The sequence below is a fragment of the Diceros bicornis genome, chromosome 6 (assembly GCF_020826845.1).
Source record: "Diceros bicornis minor isolate mBicDic1 chromosome 6, mDicBic1.mat.cur, whole genome shotgun sequence".
Classification (NCBI taxonomy): domain Eukaryota; kingdom Metazoa; phylum Chordata; class Mammalia; order Perissodactyla; family Rhinocerotidae; genus Diceros; species Diceros bicornis.
Window position 1 is genome coordinate 63360745 of NC_080745.1, and position 22199 is coordinate 63382943.

Below are 22199 nucleotides of genomic sequence, written 5' to 3' on the forward strand. Positions count from 1 at the left end.
GTGGCAGTGACCCACATACAAAGTAGAGGAGGTTTGGCATCGATGTTAGCTCAGGGACAATCTACCTCAAGCAAAAGAAGAGGAAGATTGGCAACAGATGTTAGCTCAGGGCCAGTCTTCCTCAGCAAAGGAAGGAAAAAGAAAAAGCTGCTATGAACATTCAGGTTTTTGTGTGACCATAAGTTTTCATTTTTCTGGGATAAATATACAATCGATGAGTAGTATGATGGTTGCATGTTTAGTTTTTTTAAGAAACTGACAAACTCTGTCCAGAGTGGCTCTACCATTTTACATTTACATCCATGTAAATGTGTGAGTGATCCAGTTTCTCTGCATCCTCACCCGCATTTGCTGTTGTGACTGTTTTTTATTTTAGCCATTCTGATAGGTGTGTAGTGACATCTCATTGTCGTTTTAATTTGCATTTCTCTGATGGTTAATGCTATTGAACACCTTATCATGTATTTATTTGCCACTTATATATCTGCTTAGATGAAGTGTCTGTTTATGTCTCTGGCCCATTTTCTAATTGGATTGTTTGGTTTTTTACTGTTGAGCTTTAGATGTTTGTTACATCTTCTAGATGCTTGTCCTTTGTCAGATACGTGGTTTGTAAATATTTTCTCCCAGCCTGTCGCTTGTCTTGTCATTCGCTTGATGTCTTTTGTAGAGCAAAAGTTTTTAATTTTGATGAAGTCCAATTTATCAATACTTTCTATTATGTTTATGCTTTTGATGTCAAGTCTAAGAACTCTTTGCCAAGCACTAGATTGTGAAGGTTTTTCTCCTAAAAGTTTTATAGTTTTGTGTTTTACAAGTCTGTGACCCATTTTGAGTTAATTTTTGTATAAAGTGTGAGACTTAGATCAAGGTTCTTTTTTTTTTCCTGCCTATAGACATCCACTTGCCTCAGCACCATTTGTTGAAAAGATGATCTTTCCTCCGTTGAATTGCTTTTGCACCTTTGTCAAAAATCAGTTGGGCGTATTTGTGTGGGTCTATTTCTGGGTTCTCTATTCTTTCCATTGATCTATCCCTTTGCAATACCACATAGACTTGATTAATGTGGGTATATAATAAATCTGAAAATCAGATAGACTGATTCTTCCTACTTGGTTCTTTTATTTTTCAAAATTGTTTTAGCTTGTCTAATTCCTTTGCCTTTCCGTATAAATTTTAGAATAATCTTGTCTATATCTACAAATACTCTTGCTGAGATTTTAATAGGAATTGTGTTACACCTGTATACCAATTTGGAGACAGTTGACATTTTTACTCTGTGGTCTTCAAATCCTTGAATATGGTATGTCTCTCCATTTATGTAGACCTTCTTTGATTTATGTCAGCAGCATTTTGTAGTTTATGGCAAACAAGTCCTGTAAAAGTTTTGAGAGGTTTACACCTAAGTGGCTCATATTTTTTGAGTGATTATAAATGGTATTATATTTTTTATTTCACCATTCATGTGTTCATTGCTGGTATAAAGAAACATAATTGATTTTTGCATGTTTATTTGGTACCTTATGACTTTGTTGAACTCACTCATTAGTTCTAAGAGTTGTTCTGTAGATTCCCAAGAATTTTCTACATAGTCAATCATATAATCTACAAACAGGGAAAGTTTCATTTCTTCTTTTCTGATCTGTATGCCTTTTGTTTCCTTTTCTTGCCTTATTGCACTACCTAGAACTTCCTGCACTATGTTGAATAAGAGTGGCCTTGTTTTTGATCTTAAGGGAAAGTATTCAGTCTTTCACCATGAAGTATATTGTCAGCTGTAGGTTTCTGCAGATACTCGTTATCAAGTTGAGGAGGTTCCCCTCTATTCCTAGTTTTCAGAGAGTTTTTTAAAAATCATGAATGGGTGTCGAATATTGTCAAACGCTTTTCTGCATCGATTGATATGATTAGGTGATTTTTTTTCCTCTTTAGCCTGTTAATATGGTGGATTACATTGATTACTTTTCAAATATTGAACCAGACTTATATCCCTGGACTAAACCCCACTTGGTCGTGGTGTATAATTCTTTTTATATATTGCTGAATTCCATTTGCTAGTATTTTGTAAAGGATTTTTCTGTCTATATTCATGAAGGATATTGGTATGTAGTTTTCTCTTTTTTTGTACTGCCTTTGTCTGATTTTGGTATCGGGGTAAAAACAGCTTTATAAATTGATTGGGAAATTTTCCCTCCTCTTCTGTTTTCTGGATGAGACTGTGTAGAATTGGTGTTAAATCTTTTTTAAACATTTTTTAGACTTCTCCAGTGAAACCATCTGGGCCTGGAGATTTCTTTTTTGGGAGTTAAACAAAAATTACAGCTCTGCTCTCGGCCTCTCCTGACACCTCCCTGGCTGGAAGGGGTGGAAGTGCCTCCTTACTGCTCTGCATATGGCCTCCAGTGATATCACCACAGTGTGTGGCCAGGGACGGGGGATGGCCTCCGTTAGGGTGGGCAGTGGTGAAAGTTCTGACTCTTCTCACTAGGCCTCTTCTGAGAGCGGCCCTCGTGGGTGGGGAGGGGCACTCTTTACTGCTGAGTGTGGGGTAGAAGTTCTGGCTCCCAATTCAGCCTTTGCTGGCCTGGGTGGGGCTGGGCCACAGTGTTTTCTGTGTGGTTTGGCTGGAGTAGAGGGATTATTGTCTAAAAGTTTTCCATCTCGCTAAGCTGCCACTCTCCTGGTCCTTGGCTAGAGAGAACACGCTTTTGTTGTCCGTGCCCACTGGCACTCCAGGGCTGCCAGCTCCCTCAGCGCCAGGCCTGGGCCAGGGAACTCACCACTTCTTGTTCCTTTGGGTCCCCAGGTCCCTAGTCCATCTTCCTTCTCTACCTTTCAGACTCTTATGTTTGTTTTTATATAATGTCCAGGGATTTTTAGTTGTACTTTTTGGGAGGAACAGGGAAAAGTACATCTATTCCATCTTCCCGGAAGTAGAAGCTCTAAGTAGTTTTCTAAATGGTGATTTTTCCTCCCCAGAACATAAAGTTGGAAAAAACATTGAAAAATTTAAAAATAGGTATATTAAAACTCACAGCGTTCTTTTAGTTTTAAATATATATATATATATATATTTTTTTTTTTTTAGGTGATCTTTATACTCTTGATTTTATTGATGAAAAACCAAGGCACTAACATGTCATGAACTCTATGAACACAGTTTCACGTTTAGAATATCTGATAACATACTTTATGTCTTAAATTTCAACCAGATACCATTCCTACATTATGTATACTTATTTAAAGCCTGGACCAGTATCATCCTGATTAATAATGGTATACATGCCACCATAGAGCAGAACCAAATTAATTAACCTGTTATATATTGTTAAATTTTTATGTTTCTAATTTGTGGTTATCAAAAATAATGTGTTCAACATCCTTGTACATCCATTTTTTGTATTTCTATAGATATTTAATTAATATAAATTCCTAAGAGTAGAATTTGGGGTAAAACAATCAAACTTTTAGTAAGTGCTTATATGCCAGACCATGCAATCTTAGTATTTGGTGTGATAAAAAGACTCAAATGTGGGGCCGGCCCGGCGGCGCAAGCAGTTAAGTGCGCACGCTGTGCTGCGGCGGCCCAGGGTCCGCCGGTTCGGATCCTGGGCGGGCACTGACGCACTGCTTGTCAGGCCACGTTGTGGCGGCGACCCATACAAAGTGGAGGAAGATGGGCATGGATGTTAGCCCAGGGCCAGTCTTCCTCGGCCAAAAGAGGAGAATTGGCAGATGTTAGCTCAGGGCCAATCTTCCTCACAAAAATAAATAAATAAATAAAAGGTAGTCGGTAAACCCTTTTTAAAAAAAAAAAAAAAGACTCAAATGACATAGTTGCTACTATTATGTTCCCTCTAGTAAGTAAGTAAACCCTAAATAGGAATAAATGCATCAAAGGCCACTTGTGACATAGTCAATGATAAGTAACGTGACTTGGGATTTTATAAGGCAGTGATGTCATTCTGACTGTAGCCACAATTGTCAGGTTATGATCAAACTATGCTAACCTGTGAAAGCACTGAGATGGTAAGGAATTTATGTTGTAAATTTTTACCTTACATTTTTTTGTTGATGTTTTAATAGTTTATAACATTGTGAAATTTTGGGTTGTACATGCTTGTTTGTCCATCACCATATATATGTCTCCCTTCACCCCTTGTGCCCACCCCCCACCCCCATTGCCCCTTAAATATTTTATCTATACCAAAAACATAATTTATTGCAGTTTTACTTCCCAGGCTTGAATGGAAGCAAACTCATCAAAATAATTTTTTTTTCCAAATCTACTGCTAGAAAAAAATTAACCATTAAAAATACACAAAACATGTATAGAGGGGAACACGTGTGCTTTGCCTCAGGCTACAATATGGTAGGGCATGGCTCTGTTGGATCCTCTCTTTATGTAAAACTTTGATACTTTATCATGGATTTTTTTTTTGCATTGATTTTGATGTTTAAAAAAATATTGCATTAAATATTTATCTTGATGACTGAGATTATTGACATCTGCTTAAGTTTTGCATCCGAGGCGATAGTCCCAACTGAGCTAGGCAATGTTTTGTTTGAGTAAAGTGGTGGTCAGCCTCTGGATATCTTTACCTCAAAGGGGCAGATTAACTCAGATTTAGAGAAAGGACAACTAAAGAGGCAGCATGAGTCTTCCTGGATATGAAGGTTCTCCTGGGATAGGATGCTCTATAAATAGGATGTAAGAACTGCAGAAATGAGGGTCCTTCAGCTGAGCCCCACCAGGGCACAGGCTGTACTGGACATAGTGGACATTCCATTGGGGTGGGACCTCTGCTCTCCCACTCCCATCCAGCTGTGAGAGAGAATGTTCCAGAACCTGCATACCACCAGGACAGGAAAAGCAGGAGCTTCCAGGGCTCTTGGGGACTGTTCTAAGAGTGGTATCTTTCTCATCTGATTCTTGTGACAGAGGTAGGTGTTATCACCTCATTTTACAGACTAAGCAGCTTAGGCTGCCCCTTGGGGACAGAGGATGCTTGCTGCCATCCTAGCTCTCTGCATGCCATCCTGCCTTACCCATCACTCTGTGCCTCTCCTGTGCCCGCTCTGGGCACACACTCAAGAATGCCTGGAACACCTCTTGCTGCCTGGGCTGCAGGCTCAGCCACCCCAAGAGCAGCTTGATGTCACCCTATTGCCCTGCCCTGCGAACACAATGTGCTTCCTCCATTCCTGCCCCGGCTATATTTAGCACTTTCCATGGTCTTTACCACCAAAATAGTCAACCCTTTCTCAGGTCTGAAGGGGGGCAAATCAGAGATCTTCAGAGACATGTGGTGGGAGGAAGCTTTTCTCTAGCTACTTCTTATTTCCATCCTCACCCCTAGGTCTTTCCCACCCTACTCAGGTTTTTGTTGAAATGCCCAGGTTATTAGAACATCACAGCTGGGCCAGGCCTGGGAGGAGGCTTGCTGAAGGCTACTGGCCTCTCGTGGTGAATAGTTATTAGTCGACCATTCATCAGTGGTTCCCAAATTTTTATCCCAACCTTTTTTATTATTTTTACCTTCATGAAGCCCATACTTCTAAGCTTTTACCTTCCCTCCAAATAAAACTTTATTAAGTAATAATTAATTTCCTAGTTTTTAGGTAGTCAAAGATTCATCTAACACTTTTGATCAGCATGAAATAACCAGTTGCTATGCTAACAGCAGAGAAACTTGGTGTTTCATTTTCTGTAAAACTCCATGCGTGATTTTAAATTATGACAATAGCTCTAGGTTCCCCATTACAATGGAAAAGACTTTAGAGATCATGTTGTCCAGGCCCCTCATTTTTCAGGCAGAAAACTTGCTCAGAGATAATAAGTTAATGATACAAGTTTACACAGTGAAACTTCTTTGGACAAGGAGGCATTGTTTTTCCCATGGGAGCATTTAGAGTTGGGGTCAGGGAAGAGCGAGGTGGGGGGTGGGGCACTGCAGGGGCAGTAGAGTTCTGGCTGTGCTTATATTCCCAGGCCTGCTGTGCCGGGGTCAGGTTCTGGGGAACTGGGCTGCAGACTGGTGATGCTCCAGCGCCCAGCCCCGCAGCATTGCTCCTTCTCCCATCCGAGCTTGAAGACTGAATGCCACTCTCCTCCCTAAGAGGTTGGATTTTTCTCCTAAAACCAAAGGAGTTGCCTTCCTTCCTTAATCTGCGGTTTTGGCATTGTGTTCTTTACTGCTGACCTGCCTTCTGGTCTCTCAATCTGGATTCCCAATCTACCCTGCATGTCAGAGATTTGGTAGTTATTTTCACGGTCCAGGAGGGTGGAGGATCCCTAACTTTCCGAAAGTGACACATGTCTGGGTCCCAGATATGTATGTGCAGGGGAGTCTCCAGTCTCTTCTAACAGGCCCTGCTTCCCAGGTGACCCGGCGCTTCGGGATCCCGGGGCTGAAGAAAACCATGGACTGGTTTGGCTACTACGGAGGCCCCTGCCGTGCCCCCTTGCAGGAGCTGAGCCCTGCTGAGGAAGAGGCCCTGCGCATGGATTTCACCAGCAATGGCTGGCTCTGAGGGCAAGGAGGGACATGCCCTGCCTGAGCCCGTCTCAGCTCCTGCCTTGCACCTGCAGCCTGAAGAGGAACATGGGGGACGAGGGTTTGAGGCTCCTTTTCCTCCTTCAGTCTCCAGGTAGCCTCTCACCAGGCACTGCCATGCACACCCATTTCCTGTTCTCACAGTCCCATGACTTCTCGCATTTTTGTATACTAAACTCTGGGTCTCTAGAGACCTTTAGTCTGGGAAGGAGCAATTGCTTGTCTCTCTACCATGCTTTCCTACGCCCCAAGACATGTGAGCCAGAGAGGAAGGGCAGGGGGCAGCTGGGCGCAGTAAGGCCGGGTGTTTTACTGAAGGGAAGACTGCTTAGACTTGGGGATACAAACCTGAGTCTAGTGTGATGCAGCAGAAGCCAGGGCTATTCCTGAGAACTCAGGTTCTGACTCCTTTCAGGGGAAGTGGTAGGTTAGGAAACCTGATCAGAAAAGTGTCACTGGTCTTTGAAAGGCTCCCAAGCTGCATTCCAGCCACAGTGCCCTTTCCTAAATCCATTTTGATTGATCTCATATTCTTGTCTCTAACCTGATCTCAACCATCAAGTGCATGGAGACAGCCCAGTAGCTTGCCAGAATTGGTAAATAACGACACCTGGTGGATAAATGTTACATTCTAGAAGACTATTCTAGCCAACCCAGGTCTGAAACATTAGGGAAGCGGACTTGGCCTGAGACAGGACTACTTTCTTGCGTATAGGCACTCTGCTTTTATTATGAAAAATAACTACTTTGTTATTGCAATAAAGTTTAATAAGTAAAACTAGTGTGGCTATGTACAGAATGACACTCCACTGCTATGCAGATCTTAGGTTTCCTGCCCACATGTCAAGAACCTTCCGAGAGACAATTTAGCTCTCAGGGTCTGCTTTTTCCCAGCTCTGACAGAGGCCCTAATAATACTGAGCAAACACAGGTATTAGATTATCAGCAGTTTAGGGAAAGGCTTAGTGAAGTTTCTAGTGGGAAAGGTAAGAGGCAAAAAGGTTCAACTGAGATATTTAGGAACAGTGCATTAATCAAAAGGTTGCTTTCTCCAAAATGTTTCACATTATTCAGTGATATCTGATTAGTGGCAGAAAACCTGAGATGGACTTTCAAAAAATTACTCTGGTTAAAAAGAAAGGTAAACAGATTCTTATTTAGGGCAAAGGCTAGAGGAGAGAATACAAAAGATATCAATCTTCAACTGAAACTGGGCATCTGGCTGGCACTGAAGCATGGGGCTTTGCACCTGGGTTCTTCTCACAGGCAACTTCTGGAGGATCTGGACTCAGAGGAGAATCAGGTTTAGGGCTAGAACAGAAAGTCAGGGCTCGGGAGCAGGCTAGTGTACTGGTGAAGTGCTCAGCCTCTGGGCTTAGACAGGCCTGGCTTTAAGTTTTTGGATCTGCCTCTTAGTGTCTAGGGACCTTTGGAAACTCCTTACCCACCCTGAGTCATCTGTAATATGGGGATAATAACGGTAACTTCCTCTCTGGGCTGTGTAAGATCACACATGTGAAGGGGTTGGCATGGCAGGTAAAGGTTGCATATTAACTCAGCTGAGGACGTGTTACTCTACTTGGTACAGAGAAGAGGAATCCCTGGCAGGAGTGGATATGCCTAAGGTAAGCCAGCAGGTGTGACGACGACTGGTCTCAGGACTTGGGCACTTGGATGCTCAGGGTGAGAGGAGTACAGTGGGAAGTGCTTTGGAACCAGAGAGATGGGATAAAAATCCCACTTGGTTCTGCTGCTTACCAGTTTGGGCAACCTGAGCCCGTCTGAATTTTTTAAAAAATGCTCCTGGGGCCATCCCTGTGTGTAGTGGTTAAATACGGCGTGCACTCCGCTTTGGCAGCCCGGGTCCACAGATTCAGATCCTGGGCGTGGACCTACACCACTCATCAGCCATGCTGTGGTGGCGACCCACATACAAAATAGAGGCAGACTGGCAAAGATGTTAGCTCAGGGCTAATGTTCCTCAAGCAAAAAAAGGGGAAGATTAGTAAAGATGTTAGCTCAGGGCTAATCTTCCTCAGGAAAAAAAAAAGCAGCTCCTACCCTGCAGAAGTTTTCAGAATTAGATATTATGTAGTAAAATGTACAGTGTCAGTTCCAAACCCCTACCTGTGACTAACTTTTAGAAATGGGTTGATATTCATGAGGACTCAGAGTAAGAAAGTCAAGAAAACGAAGTATAGGCAGTTCTGGTGATTTGTTTATTCCTCATAAAGACTTGTTTCTACAGTACAATTCAGAGAATAAACAGAGGCACACAGCTATGATTTCCACCACAATCTGCTGTTGAGGAGACACTCAGTGTGAGGACAAGGGGCTGGGGGGAGTGGCGTGTTTGGGTCACAGGGTAATGGAGGCCCCCGTGATGAACTGTGCAGGGATCCTATCGGTCAAGATCTGACCTAAGCCTGATGGAAGAGTTACAGTGAACCAAATGCAAAGACCCAAATGCTCTTTTAGTTCACTGCAGTCCTAGGATGGGTCCAATTCTATCTAAACCCCAAGGGTTGAGGTGGGTCTGACATACTGGTCCACGGGGAAGGAGCTGTGTCAGCCCTAGCCATCCCCAAGGAGTCAGTTTACTCCATGACAGGGTCTGAAATGGCCCAGAGATGTCTGCATTTTGCCCTGGAGTGAGGAATAAATACAAGTTATGAGACAACTGGTTACATCAGTTTCCTTCTTGACTATCCCAAAAAGGGATCCTGTCCCACGTCTAAGGACGGAGAGAGGCATAAATGGGGCATAAATTATCTGCTGAAACTCAGGTGAGGAAGACAGCTTGTAAAGTCAAGGGAGAGGAGAAACAGCACTCTTACCAAACCCTTCACAGGGGGAATAAGCAGACACAAATACCAGTCTGGTCAGACAAAGTGGCAGGCCTGGAGCCATGATACCAACCAGCAGCGAAGGAGGGGCTCACATACAGAATTGCTCTGGCCTTGACTCTCACGGACTGCTATACTGTGTAAGCCACCCTTATCTGTTTCCTTATTTCTCCAGGGTAGCACAAAGCACTCGCCCTAATTTGGGGTTAGGATCGTCTGCCCCAAATATAAGCAGAATGAAGAGATTCTGCAACACTTGGCAGGAAATAAAGTAGAAGGCAGCAGCAGGTCTGCCCTGGGTATCCAAGGTGTTAGGGACAGAGAGTCTGTACCAACAAGTGAGAGAAAGGGAAGACAGACTGGAAGCAAGTGTTGCAGAGCCTGGGCCAGAACCCTCAGGACTTCTCTATGACCGAACCCCTGACAGGCAGGCAATGGGCCCATCACAGGGCTTCCGCTCCGTGGTCCTTCTCATCTCCTCTCACGTCTGGGGCGTTTGCTCACCACCAGTGAATAACGGGGCATTTGCTTCACCCAATACCCGTGAGCTGTGCACACCGCCACGTCAGGCAGTGAGGTTTCTGGCTGACTTGGAGGCACTCTGGGCCCGCTGGACGACCGCCGAACACTTCTCACGCCGCAGCAGCTTGTTGTTCTCAAACAGACCTTCGTTGCGGGGTACTCCATGAGAACCATCAGGGAAGGTCAGCAGGCCTTTGAGGGGGACAGAGGAAATATGGGAGTGACAACGGCATCAATGACTCAGAGATCAGCTTGCTGTGTAGAGGCCCAGGAAGAGAGAACCTGGCCTCTTCTCAGGAGAACTCCATCGGTGGGGTCAATGGTGAGGTGTCAGGACATCATCACTATGGACTGCTGGACACACAGAAGGATTAAAGCTAAAAAGGTGTCCTTCCACCCATATTATGCTCGCCTAAGTCACCCATCCTGCTGGGCTGCAACTTACCAAAACCATCGACTCTGCCATTTTTAAATTCCCCCTCAAAGGTCATGTTGTCGTGTCGAATGAAGACTCCAACACCATTGAACTTGCCCTGGGCAAACTCACCCTCATACCTGCAGAAACACAAGACGTTAGCTTTAAGGAGAGTGAGCCTTCCAGGTGAACTGAGTCAGGCAGCTACCAGTATGTGTTACTTACTAAAGCCAAGGAGCAAAGCTGATTCCACTTGTCTCAGGGCTCCCACTCCCACCACCCCACTCCCAACCAGCAGAGAAGGGTCAGAGAGTCCGTATGACATGAGGTCCTAATCTCAAGGAGAAAACATAAGAGAACAGCGGTGGGGTGGAAGGTCACTCATCTCCTTGCCACTTCAAAATTTAGAACTATTTATAAAGTAACCAATAAAAGAAATAGTGCTTACTCCTTTCCTGCTTTCAGAGGGCCTGGGACAAGCTCAGGTTTGGTCAGATATTCATCACGATCATTTTAAGATCAGACCCTCCCTCGTTTAAGGCTGAGAAAGAATGACCCAGTACCCACCTTGAGCCATCTGAGAAGGTCAGTACCCCGGAGCCATTAAAGAGCCCATTCTCAAAATGACCCAGGTAGGTGCCACCATCTGCAAACATCAGTTGACCAAAACCATGTCTGCGGCCTGAGCAAAGAGAAGGACAGGTGTCAGGCTGGGATGGGGCAGCTTCAGGGTCCCCTCTCACTGTCTAACCTCCCTTGCCTTCTGTCACCCTACCCACAAAGGAAAGAAGAGAAGCAGTGACATCAGCAGGCAGAGAACTATTACCTAGAATAATAACCTGGCTCCTGGGACCTTCCCATCTTAAGTCACAACCATCGGATTTGAAGCAGGTCTCTCCAGGTATGCAAAATAAGAGATCACTTAAAAATAACAATAGCTAACATTTATAGCACCTTTCTATGTGCCAGGCACTCTTCTAAGCACTTGGTATTTATTGTCATACTTAATCTTCACGACTACCTTATGAGGAAGGCACAGTACTATTATTATTCCCATTAACAGATGCAGAAACCAAGGCAAGGAGAAGCTAAATAACTTAAGATCCCAGAGCCATTAAGTGGCAGAGCAAGAATGCAAATACACCAGGCAGCCTGACACTTAAGTACACTGCCACTCTGAGAAAAAAATAAAAGTACCCCTTAGCACCGTGAAGCTATTGGGCGAACATCAATAGGGCTGAGCATCCCCACTGAACTGACCAGAAAACAGAGCCAGATCTGGAGGAGCAACAATGCTCTTCAGACAGAGTATGGAGGAGTTCTTTTGGTAGATAGAGACTGCCTAGCAGAGCCTCAGGAAGTCTCTCCTCTAATGGGTCATATTAAAGGGGACAGCAAGGGTTTGGGAGGCAGCAGAAAAGCCTGGGGATGTATGGAGGCAAGGTCACATCCCACCTGCACAATTTCTCCTCTCAAGGCTCAAGAATTCATCAGCTGCAGGCATCTACTGTCAAAAGAATGAGGCACAGGTCTGAAAAAAGCGTGAACTGCTCTTTGCTGGCACAACTGTAGAAAGTCAAGTCCCCACAGGGCAGTTCCTGGCTAGCTAGGACTGGACCCTCGAGACTTTTAAGTGGCCAGACTGTTTCCAAACCGAACATCATTAAACCACTTCCTGTATAGTCTCAGGCTCCGAAGAATTGTACCATTCCTATGAATAGATACTTCCAAACGTAATGAGCTGTCACAGGAAATTCAAGGCAATGAATGTCATTTGCTCTGGAGTATCTGCCCTAATTTCCAGACCTTCCTTAATTTCTTAAGATTCACTGGAATCAAGTCACTGCAATGAATTCTGTACTTTCTAATTTATGGGCACTAAAAATAATTCATTTTACTCTGCTGAGTACATTAGCATTTATAAAAACAATTCAAAATAATACCACTAAAGGATAAAAGGATGTCAAAACACTTTAAATTTAGAAGTGGAAATACTTAAATTATTTCTGGAGGTTGGATTAATAATAACATTTTCTAATTCCTTTATTTATAATCCTAAAATTGAATAAAGGAAAGGCACTATACAGATTAAATCCTGGAGTTAGAAATGAAGACTCAGGGCCGGCCCCGTGGCTTAGCAGTTAAGTGCGCATGCTCCCCTACTGAAGGGCTGGGTTTGGATCCCGGGCGCGCACCGAGGCACCGCTTCTGTGGCCATGCTGAGGCGGCGTCCCACATACAGCAACTAGAAGGATGTGCAACTACAACATACAACTATCTACTGGGGCTTTGGGGAAAAAAAAAAGGGGGGGGGGGATTGGCAATAGATGTTAGCTCAGAGCTGGTCTTCCTCAGCAAAAAGAGGAGGATTGGCATGGATGTTAGCTCAGGGCTGATCTTCCTCACAAAAAAAAAAAAAAGAAGACTCAGAAAGTTGGCTTATATATCCTCATGTATATGTGTCCTTCGGCCAAATGAAGGGTTCCTCACTGAATGCCCCCCAGGGCTCCTCTCACCCTCCTTCCACTCGCCACGATATTCCTCCCCACTGGAGTAGGTGAAGGAACCTTTCGTCAGGGTCATGGCGACAGCTTACAGAAGGATGAAAACTGCAGGAAACAAGCAGAGGAGAACCAGGGTCACAGGATGGCTGGAGGAAGGCCTGTGAAGCAATTTTGTAGAGACATTCTAAAGGCTACCAGTCTGCTAAGTATATACTTCCTTGAGTACATTTAACAAAAACACCTACTTCTCCAACCACCACCACCACCACCACCACCATCACCACCTCTGCCCAAGTAGTCTTATCCTCCTACTTCTCTTAAAAGTTCCAAGTTTCTATGACCTGGGATGGAAATTTAGGATTAATCTACAAATATTTACTTGATATCTACTATGTGCTTAGTTGATGTATAAAATATAGTTTCTTCCCTCAGTGAGTTTATAATCTAATTGATAAGACTAACAGTTGAAACACTGAGTAATATGAGAGAGAATATAATTAAGTGCCAAATTGGACGGCAGAGATTAACAGAGACAAGGGATGGGCAGAATTTAAAACAAACAGTGAAGAAAGCAGAGGGCAATTCCAGATGGAGAAAACATGGGGAATGAAAGCACAAAGAGCAACACAACATGGATGTTCATGGAAAAGCAGCCTGGTCTTACTAGAGCTGAAGGTTGATTTAGGGAGTAATAGGAAATAAATTTGTCTAGGTGCACTCAGCCTAAATTTTAAATCTGAAAAGAACCTCTCAGATTTAATCCAAACTCCCTCATTCTATAGACAGAGAAACAGAAGCCCAGAGAGGTTAAAAGCCAGTTGGTGACCGTGCTGTGACTAGTGCCCAGGGCTCCCCTGACTGCTGCTAGTTCTTCTCCTGTACTATGCCCTCTGCTTGTAATGTCAGGCTAGCTTAAGGAGACCTTTGAAAGCTAGGCCGAAGAGTTTATAATAGCTGATAAGGTGGGGAAAAGAGGAAGCCTCTGGGAGTTTCTGAACAGGGATGTAATATGAAAGCAGAGTTTAAGGAAAAGGAATATGGCAGCAGGAAGCAGGATGGGTTGGAGCAGCAAAAGCCTACAGCCAGAAAAGCTTGCAAGGCAGGAGACATGATAATTCAGTAGACTGTGAAAACGAGCACAAATTATTCTCCCTCTGTTCACGCCCTTGCAATGTGACATGGCAGATCCTCCATTAAGGGGTGGTTTACCTATTCTGCCGCCCATTGGATCTGGGTGGATGATATGCTTTGGCTCACGGAACATTAGCGAAGGTAAGGTAGCAGAAGTTTGCAAAGCACTTGTACGCTGGGCTTGCCCTCTTGCTGCACTTGGAGCTGTTCTGCCCCCATGTGAACGAGCCCTGGCTGGTCTGCTGGATGATGAGAGACCATGTGGAGCAGCTGTCCCAGCTGACCACAGATGCATGGGTGAGCTCCGCCAAGACCAGAAGAGCTGCCGTTCGGAGCCCAGCCCCAAATTACTGACCCACAGAATCACAGACTTAAAGAAATGGCTATTGTTTCAAGCCACTATGATTTGGGGTAGTGTGTTATTACCTAGTAAAAGCTAGCTGATACACCCAAGTATGAGATCATAAGGGGGCTAACAGGGTAATGTGAGCAGAAGGAATGACTGTGACAGATACATCACAGAGAAAAACAAGCAAACCACAACCCAATAGCATTTGGAGACTGGCTAGGCATGGCTTCACATGAGTCTAAAAGAATGTTTATATGCAAGAACATCCTTTAAGAAAGGAGTTAAGTTACCCAAAATATCATTAAATGTAAATAGAGGGTCAGCCCCCGTGGCCTAGTTGTTATGTTTGGCATGCTCTGCTTTGGTGGCCCAGGTCCCGGGTGCGGACCTATACCACTTGTCTATGAGTGGCCATGCTGTGATGGCGACTCACATACAAAATAGAGGAAGATTGGCAACAGATGTTAGCTCAGGGTGAATCTTCCTCAGGAAAAAAAAAAAATTTATATATATATAAATAGAGACAAATAGAATCATTTGACATATTAAAAAAATGCAATCCTTATTTCTTTTCTAAAATTCCCTAGGTCTTTCTACTCACCCCTTCCATCTTTTCCAGATCTAAACAATACAATGTTTTCTCAAGTGATTATGACAATGCAGGGTCCCAGGCCCACACCCAGATCTAGTGAATCAGATTCTGTATGTTTAGAGCCCAGGAATCTGCAGTTTTAACAAGCACATCATTAGATTCTTACACATTTGAAAACTTGTGGACTACTGCTCAAATAAATGGAAATACTGTGTGTGAAAAGCTCTCTGACCAATATATCATCATTGAAAGGTCCCCTGTTTTTAATAATTAACCTAGAGTCTGACCCTCAGACACCTGCTGAGTTCCAACAGGATAAGTACACCTCTTCTTTAAAGTACTGGGGCTGGCCCTGGAGGACAAAACAGGAGTGGAATCCCTGTGGGCCTGGTGCCAACAGCTAGCTTCCTTTTCCTTTAAGTCCCAGAGAAGCCCAAATCACACACACTCTTAAGGGTTGTACTGATGTCTCCATTATGGAAAATCAAGACAGGAATATAAAGACTAGGTCCCACCACAGGGCGGATCTGGCATATTCTCTACAAAAACAATGCCTTAAATGTTCAGCTAAAACAAGACATACATTAAGTTTGTTTTCTCCAAATTGTGGTGGTGGACAGTGCTGGATTATTTATATTCCAGGTCAGCCAACACAACCCTCTATCATCAACTGAGCTAATCCTAGAGAAGTTATTTGAAATTTCTTTATAACAGCAACTAACATTTATTGACTACTTATCGTGTGCCATAAGTGTTTTTTAAACATATTATCTAATTTCATTTCACAACTTTATGAGGTGGGTATTATTATTATTTCCACTTTACAGATGAGGAAACTGAGGTGCAGAGAGGGTAAGTCAGTCAAGTAAGGTCACCCAGCTAACATGTGCAAGTTAGAATCAGAACACCGGCAGTTGGCTCTAGGGCCCATGCTCTTAAACGCTATCTTATTCTATCCTATACTGCCTCCCAGTATACTGTAGTGGTACCGTGGACCCTGGTAGGACAAAGACCTGGGTTCAGATCCTGGTTCACTGTGTAACCTTGGGCAAGTTACTTAAGTGTCTCTAGACCTCAGTCTCCTCCTCTAGAAAGTGGAGATAATATACCTACTTCACAGAATTGGCACATGGATTGACTTAAATAACATACATAAAAGTACCAAGAACATTGCCTAGCCCTGTCCATGAAATGTTATTCTTTTCCTCCATCAAAAAGGGACACCTAAACGCACACATTTATTTACTGTAATGGAAATTTCTTTTAAAGACTCAATATAAAAATGCTACCAACATAATTCAAATAATATGTTGAAAAAAAAATTCAGCAATTTTGACTAATGAGGTAAATACCAAGTAGAGGGAAAACAAACTACAGTTGCCACTCATCTGTTCTTTATCAACACCCCACTGGATATTTTAATTTTGGCCTATGTCATAATGATTTTTGATACATATGCCACAAACCCAGAAATGGTCTGATGTGAAAACAGCCTGGCCTGAACAGAGCAGGGCTCAGCCACATACTCCAGGCCCTGTCTCCAAGCTCTGGATTCATCCCAGCTATGAGGACAGATGAGTTCTGAGAATCCCTGTGCTCTCACTCAAACATGGAGGAACATTCATTTCTGTTTGGGCCAGTTTTGTGGAAGCTCTTCGGGATATGTTTGCAGTCACTCCCATAAGTTCACCAGGAATTTCCTTACTTTTCTAATTACTCAGAAACTCCACGTTCAGGGCCTCTCACATAGTAGAAGACATCCCAAGATCATTTTCTTCTTTCTAAAAGCCCCTCAAGACCTCTGGGGGCTATTTTCTCAGAGAGGTGATGCTGGTACCTGGTATGTCACCTCTGTCCCATTAATGTTCCACAAGGTCGGCATCCAATTTCAGGCTCATAAGCCTCTTATCGTCAGCCCAGCATCAGAGTGTGCCTCGGGTAGAGGTCAACACGACTCCATTGCAAATACAACATTCATGAGAGGAAGAGAAGCAGTTTTCCATCAAAACTGCAGAGGAAAATTCTTTCTAGTCCAGCTAGGCATTTTGATAGCTAGAGCCCATCTTCAGTTCTTCCAGGAAAAAATAAATAAGTCAGAGTACTAAAAGTCAGCTTATGGTACAAATCTGAAATACTTCATTCCTCCAAAACAAGTCAGAATCTGAAAGGCTGTATCTTCTATTAAATCTTATAACTAAACAACCATTCCAAAACATAAACACAAAACTATTATTTATACAGGAGGATGATAAGATAAGGGCATTTCCTTTAAATGTGTGACAGCAGTTAACTAACATCCTCACTCAAAGCTTTGGAAGGAGTTATTGCAATTTGAGGAGTCAGACTGACTACACAGAGGCTCACGGGGAGCAGCCTCTTGTATCTGTTTACTTTTTCTCAAGGCTACTTGAAACTTCCAAATAGTGGCATCCCATCTTGTTTCAGAGGGACCAAAAGACGGTCCCTGAAGGAAGGGAAGAGTGTTTGTCCAGTCTGAGGATTATCTATGGACAAAGTACTAGCCAGCCCTCAAATTGTGAACCTAGCTACTCTTTTGGTATGATGTTAGCTCTTGGGGAATATACTCTAAATATTTCAAAGAAGTCAATGAAACTTGAAAGATTATCTTATTACCAAATGTGGCAAATAGCATTTTCCAAAGAATCTGACATTGCAATTGCCCCTTCAAAAGGTAGAGTCTCACACCTCTCCTTTGAATCTGGGCAGGCTTGTGATTGCTTTGACCAATAGAACACAACGGAAGCAATGGTATGTTGTGAGGTTGGATTATAAAAAGTGAGGCAACTTCCCTCTTGCTCCCTGGTAGGCTTGTGCTTGGAGACCTGAGCCACCACATGAGAAACCAGACTACCCTGAGGCTACCATGCTGCGAGGAAGCTGAGCCATGTTTGTTGGTGCTCCAGTTGGCATTCCTCATCACTGAATCATCCTAGCCCAGGCAAAGGAGCCCTCAGATGATTGCAGCCCCCAGGCATTGAGCCCGCATCCCATCTGCGGTATCATAGAGCAGAGAGAGGTCATTCCCATGATGCCCTGTCCAAATTCCTGACTCACAGAATCTGTGAGCATCATATGATTGTTTTAAGCAACTAAGTTTGGGGCTATTTGTCACACAGCAATAGTAACTGGAACATCCTCTCCCATTTGTTTTAAAAAGTACATGCTATAAATTTCCATTCCTTTTTGATCCAGGGAGACACAGCAAACTTCCTTCAACAGTTGCTTGTCAAAATGCTGTCCATTCCCAAGAACACAATCAGAACTGCTAATTAAAGGGAACACACATAGACTCCATGGGTCTCAGGCCATGGTTTAACACATTTGACTAGAAACTTTTACATGTGTCCAAATAACTGATACTGTCACTGCCTGGGACAGTGTCAGGATTTTCATATGACTTCTGTAGTTAGCCACGCTAATTAATAGTCAGCTGCATAGCCACTGACCCAAAAAGGAACTTCACCAGTAACCACGGTCACTGAGACAAATCTAATTCAATAAAGTATCGCCACAACTGATGAAGACTGAAAAACCCAATACTTTAATAAGGGATGCAAATCAGTATTTGTATCAGTTATTCAAAAAATCGTTTTAAAGAGAAGAGATAGCCTAGGAGTTTAGGCTTCAGATATACATATGGAATCTAGTTACAATACCAAGATGATTCACGCTTCTAAACAGATACCCACGCTTCCAACTCTCTTGATAGACGGGTTGCTAAGAATTAATCCAAATGTTTATCTAAAAGAAAATGATGATTTTGTCCCTGTAAACCAATATACTATTAGTCTGCACAACAGACTACATCCCTGCTTCTTATTTTTTCCTGCCCCAGACATTTCCAAGTAGAACTCGGAGACAGGAATGAGAACTTTTGTTTCTGTTCCATTTGTCTTTTTTTTAATTTCAGAAATCAAACTAGTTAAGAAATATTCATGCATTCACAGTAACCTGTGTCCAAATTCAGAGGGTTTTTGAAAAAAACTAACATAAAGGAGAATAGGTTTTCAACAGAATATTGTTTAGAGGCAGCCACCTTTATCCATATACATCTTCACATTGTCCCCCTAAAGCCACCCTCCCTAGGGTATGACAGTCTTGTCAAAGTTGTTCAGTTATAAAGAAAGCAGTTCTTATGATTTTCAATCCTAAAGAGAAGAAAGTGAAGGCTTTGATGAACCAAGATTAGGCTTGTAAGGAATCTAGAACAAAAAGTCAAATGTTCTTTTTCAGGGGTTTTAAATGAGCTTGAAACAACTGTATTATAAGTCTATAAGTCTCTTTTACTACTTCCTTCCACTCTAAAAGTAAACAAACGTATTGCTACTAGATAAACGTCTTATTTAGGAAGACTGTGAGATGGTTAGATTGAAGAAAGTGGGAAGGAAATCCTGACACCAGAAAGATTGTAAAAAAAGAAGAAAGAAAAAAGAAGGGAGGAAGGAAGGAAGGAAGGGAGGAAGGAAGGAAAGATGGAAGGAAGGAAGAGAAGGAAGAAAGAGAAGGAAAGAAGAAAGAGAAAAAAAGACTTGGAGGTGATGGGAACTGCCAGGATGCTATTCTATTTCACGGCAAAGGAAAATGCCTTGGCCGGTTCTAACGTAGCTGACTTACTCCTGCTGGTACCCAAGCAGTTTGCTGATGCTAGACTGCAGGGATGCCACCATCAATAATTGAGGCATTCCATTCCCCAAGCCTCGATGTGCGTGTGGGACGTCTCTCCACCACAGTGTGAGAGAGCCGGGCCCAGAGCAAACAAAGCCCTAGACGCAACAAGGCAACACTTCCCTGTCGACTCCCCATTCCTTCTCCCACCCGGTTCTTGCCTTCCAGCACCGCTCCTCCCCTCTACCGGGTCTTCTGCTCACACAGGTCTGCCATCCCCTCCTGACGCAGCCCCACCCACCCCGCTCGCTAACCCAAGTACCGTGGGCTCTCCCGGGCCTCAACCCCCGCGGTGGGGACGAGAGGCCCGGGTTTGCGACCCCTGGGGCAGCCGCCCTCCGGTCAGCGCGTCCAGGATGGAGCCGCGCTCCCCAGCCCGTCATCTCGGGCTGGGCTCCTCAGTCCCTTCTTCATCCGACCACACGCTCCCGGCCCACTCCCATCCGCGCTGCCAGCCAACCTGGGCTTGGCCTTTCAGGGTGACCGTCACGCCCCGACGCGGGGCTCCAGCCGCCCAGACCTCCGCTCCGTCGGTCTCGCCCCTGCCACCTGCCTCTCGGCCACCTCCACCAGCGCCTGCTCCGCTTGACGCCGCCATCCCGGGCAGCCGCACTGGGCACAATTCCCGCTGCCTATTGGCTGTTACCTAGGCAACCGGGAGCAACGCCACTCCCCATTGGCCCAGCCCGGGCTCTGCGCCATCTTTGTGCGGGGCGGAGTGTGTTGAGAGACGGGGCCAAACGTCCGACAGAGGGGTGGGGCTGAACCCCACCTCCGCCGCCCGGACAGAGAGAACTCAGCTGTCGCCTACCCAGAGACAGGCTAGCCGAAATGTCAACCCCAAACAAAACCAAGCCAAACCTGCGTCAGACGCAACAGTGACCACCTCGGGCGGCTCCGATCCTGCCCCGTCTCCACAGCTGTAAACGGTACCACCGCGGAGTTTAAGGACAGAACCGGAACCTGGCTTTTGAGGTGCAGCTTTGTACGTTGTAATACACTGGACGGGGCAACTGCAGTTTAATGAGTGTCACCCCGTGCCAGCTCTGTGATATGAGGACACTTTTGCATCCATTGTAAGGATTTGTCTTGTAGTTGTCATTACCCAGATCCTTTGTAGTTACAATACAGTGCCAAGATTGGAGAAAATCCTCCCAAATACCATGCACACCAATCCGTTTATCCATATGTTTATTTACTGAACAGTGTGAATGCAGTACGATGCTAGGTTCTGCCAGGCTGGAAAAGACATGATCACTGCCCTCATGGGACTTACTGCCTAAATGTGGAGAAGAAAAGATTCATGCACATGGAAAAATCCAAGACTATATTTCATTAGTAAGAGAAGGCAAGTGCGTGAAGAGAGTAAGCAAATTGCTTCTCTAAATTAGGATTTCCTCATCTGTAGGATAGAAATGATGATGATAATAATAATGATGATGATAAAGTCTCCTCAGGACTTGTCTGAGAATACAACGTAAGATGCTTGGTACTGTGTCTGAAACTATCAATAAATGGTAGTTTTAAATTGTTTTAAAAGACTTTGATTCGGTGTTCAAATCCCGTGTCTGCCACCAACTGTGTGTGGCTTCAAGCAAGTTATTAAGCACTTTAGCTTGTAAAATGAGATTGGACTAGGAGACCTATAAGATTCAATCTAGCTCTAACACTCAAAGGTTAAACACGCTAAACTCTGTGGTATTGACTATAGATATAATTGCAGTAGTTGAGAGAATGGAATATCCAGAAAACAAATCTTATAAGATTGGAGAATGTGTATTTAAAAATACGAAGAAGTAATGTTACATAGATTGTGGTCAAATTATGGAAAAACCTGAAAAATTAGGGAGAAGATATGGTTTGCAAAATCTAATTTCTTGAATAGGCAAATTAATAGACAGAAAGTAGAATACAGGTTACTAGGAGCTAGGGGAAGAGGGAGTTACTGTTTAATGGGTACAGAGTTTTTGTTGGGATGATGAAAAAGTTTTGGGTATAGATAGTGGTGATGGTTACACAAGATTGTGAATGTATTTAATGTTACTGAATTGTACACTTATGAATGGTTAAAATGATAAATATTATGTATATTTTACCACAATAAAAAATGTAGTTTCTTGATCAGAGCAGTGACACAATGAAATTAGTGTTTTAAGAAAATTAATCTGGCAGTGATACCCAGAGATAATCAGAGAGATATTGGAAGCAGAGAAACAAACTCAGAAACTATTGTAATCATGTAGCTAAGACATTCTGAGAGTCTCAAAACTAATGTGGCATCAGTGAAGATGGAAAGAAAGGGGGTAAAGATGAGACACATTTCACAGAGATATTTAATAAGAAGCAATATAGTGTTAAAAGCATGGAGCTAGTCTGCCTGGGTTTGGATCCAGCTCTGCCACTTACCAGCTGCATGACCATAGGCAAGTTACTTTACTCAGCTTCCAACGTCATAGGGGCTGTAATGCTGGTTACATGACTTACTCTATGTAATGCACTTAAAACAACGCCTGACACATGCTTAGCATTTGGTAAGGGCTAGCTTTTCATAGGTAACAGGGAATGCATTGACACTCTTTTTTTCAGTAAAAGGAAAA

At 43.6% G+C, this 22199-nt stretch overlaps 2 protein-coding genes across 4 annotated transcripts in view; one reads left to right on the forward strand and one right to left on the reverse strand.

Moving 5' to 3' along the window:
• The window catches only part of HOGA1 (4-hydroxy-2-oxoglutarate aldolase 1), a 28024-nt gene extending 20730 nt beyond the window's left edge, over positions 1 to 7294 (forward strand). For both annotated transcript variants that reach the window (XM_058543680.1, XM_058543681.1), the window contains one exon: positions 6385 to 7294. In XM_058543680.1, coding sequence (XP_058399663.1) covers positions 6385 to 6534 — 150 coding nt within the window. In that variant the 3' untranslated portion in view covers positions 6535 to 7294. The remainder of the gene's footprint in view (positions 1 to 6384) is intronic.
• Positions 7295 to 8757: 1463 nt separating this feature from the next.
• MORN4 (MORN repeat containing 4) lies at positions 8758 to 20200 on the reverse strand. 2 transcript variants are annotated; one of them, XM_058543683.1, is made up of 5 exons: positions 20063 to 20200; positions 12857 to 12949; positions 10908 to 11022; positions 10371 to 10480; positions 8758 to 10117 (listed from the first exon to the last, which is right to left on the reverse strand). In XM_058543683.1, the coding sequence occupies exons 2-5, from the start codon at positions 12921 to 12923 to the stop codon at positions 9969 to 9971; spliced, it is 441 nt and encodes a 146-aa protein (XP_058399666.1). In that variant the 5' UTR covers positions 12924 to 12949; positions 20063 to 20200; the 3' UTR covers positions 8758 to 9968. The 2 variants fall into 2 exon arrangements, with proteins under 2 accessions (XP_058399666.1, XP_058399667.1); XM_058543684.1 differs by lacking the exon at positions 20063 to 20200 and adding an exon at positions 11796 to 11847 and having other exon boundaries at positions 12857 to 12921.
• Positions 20201 to 22199: the final 1999 nt, after the last annotated feature.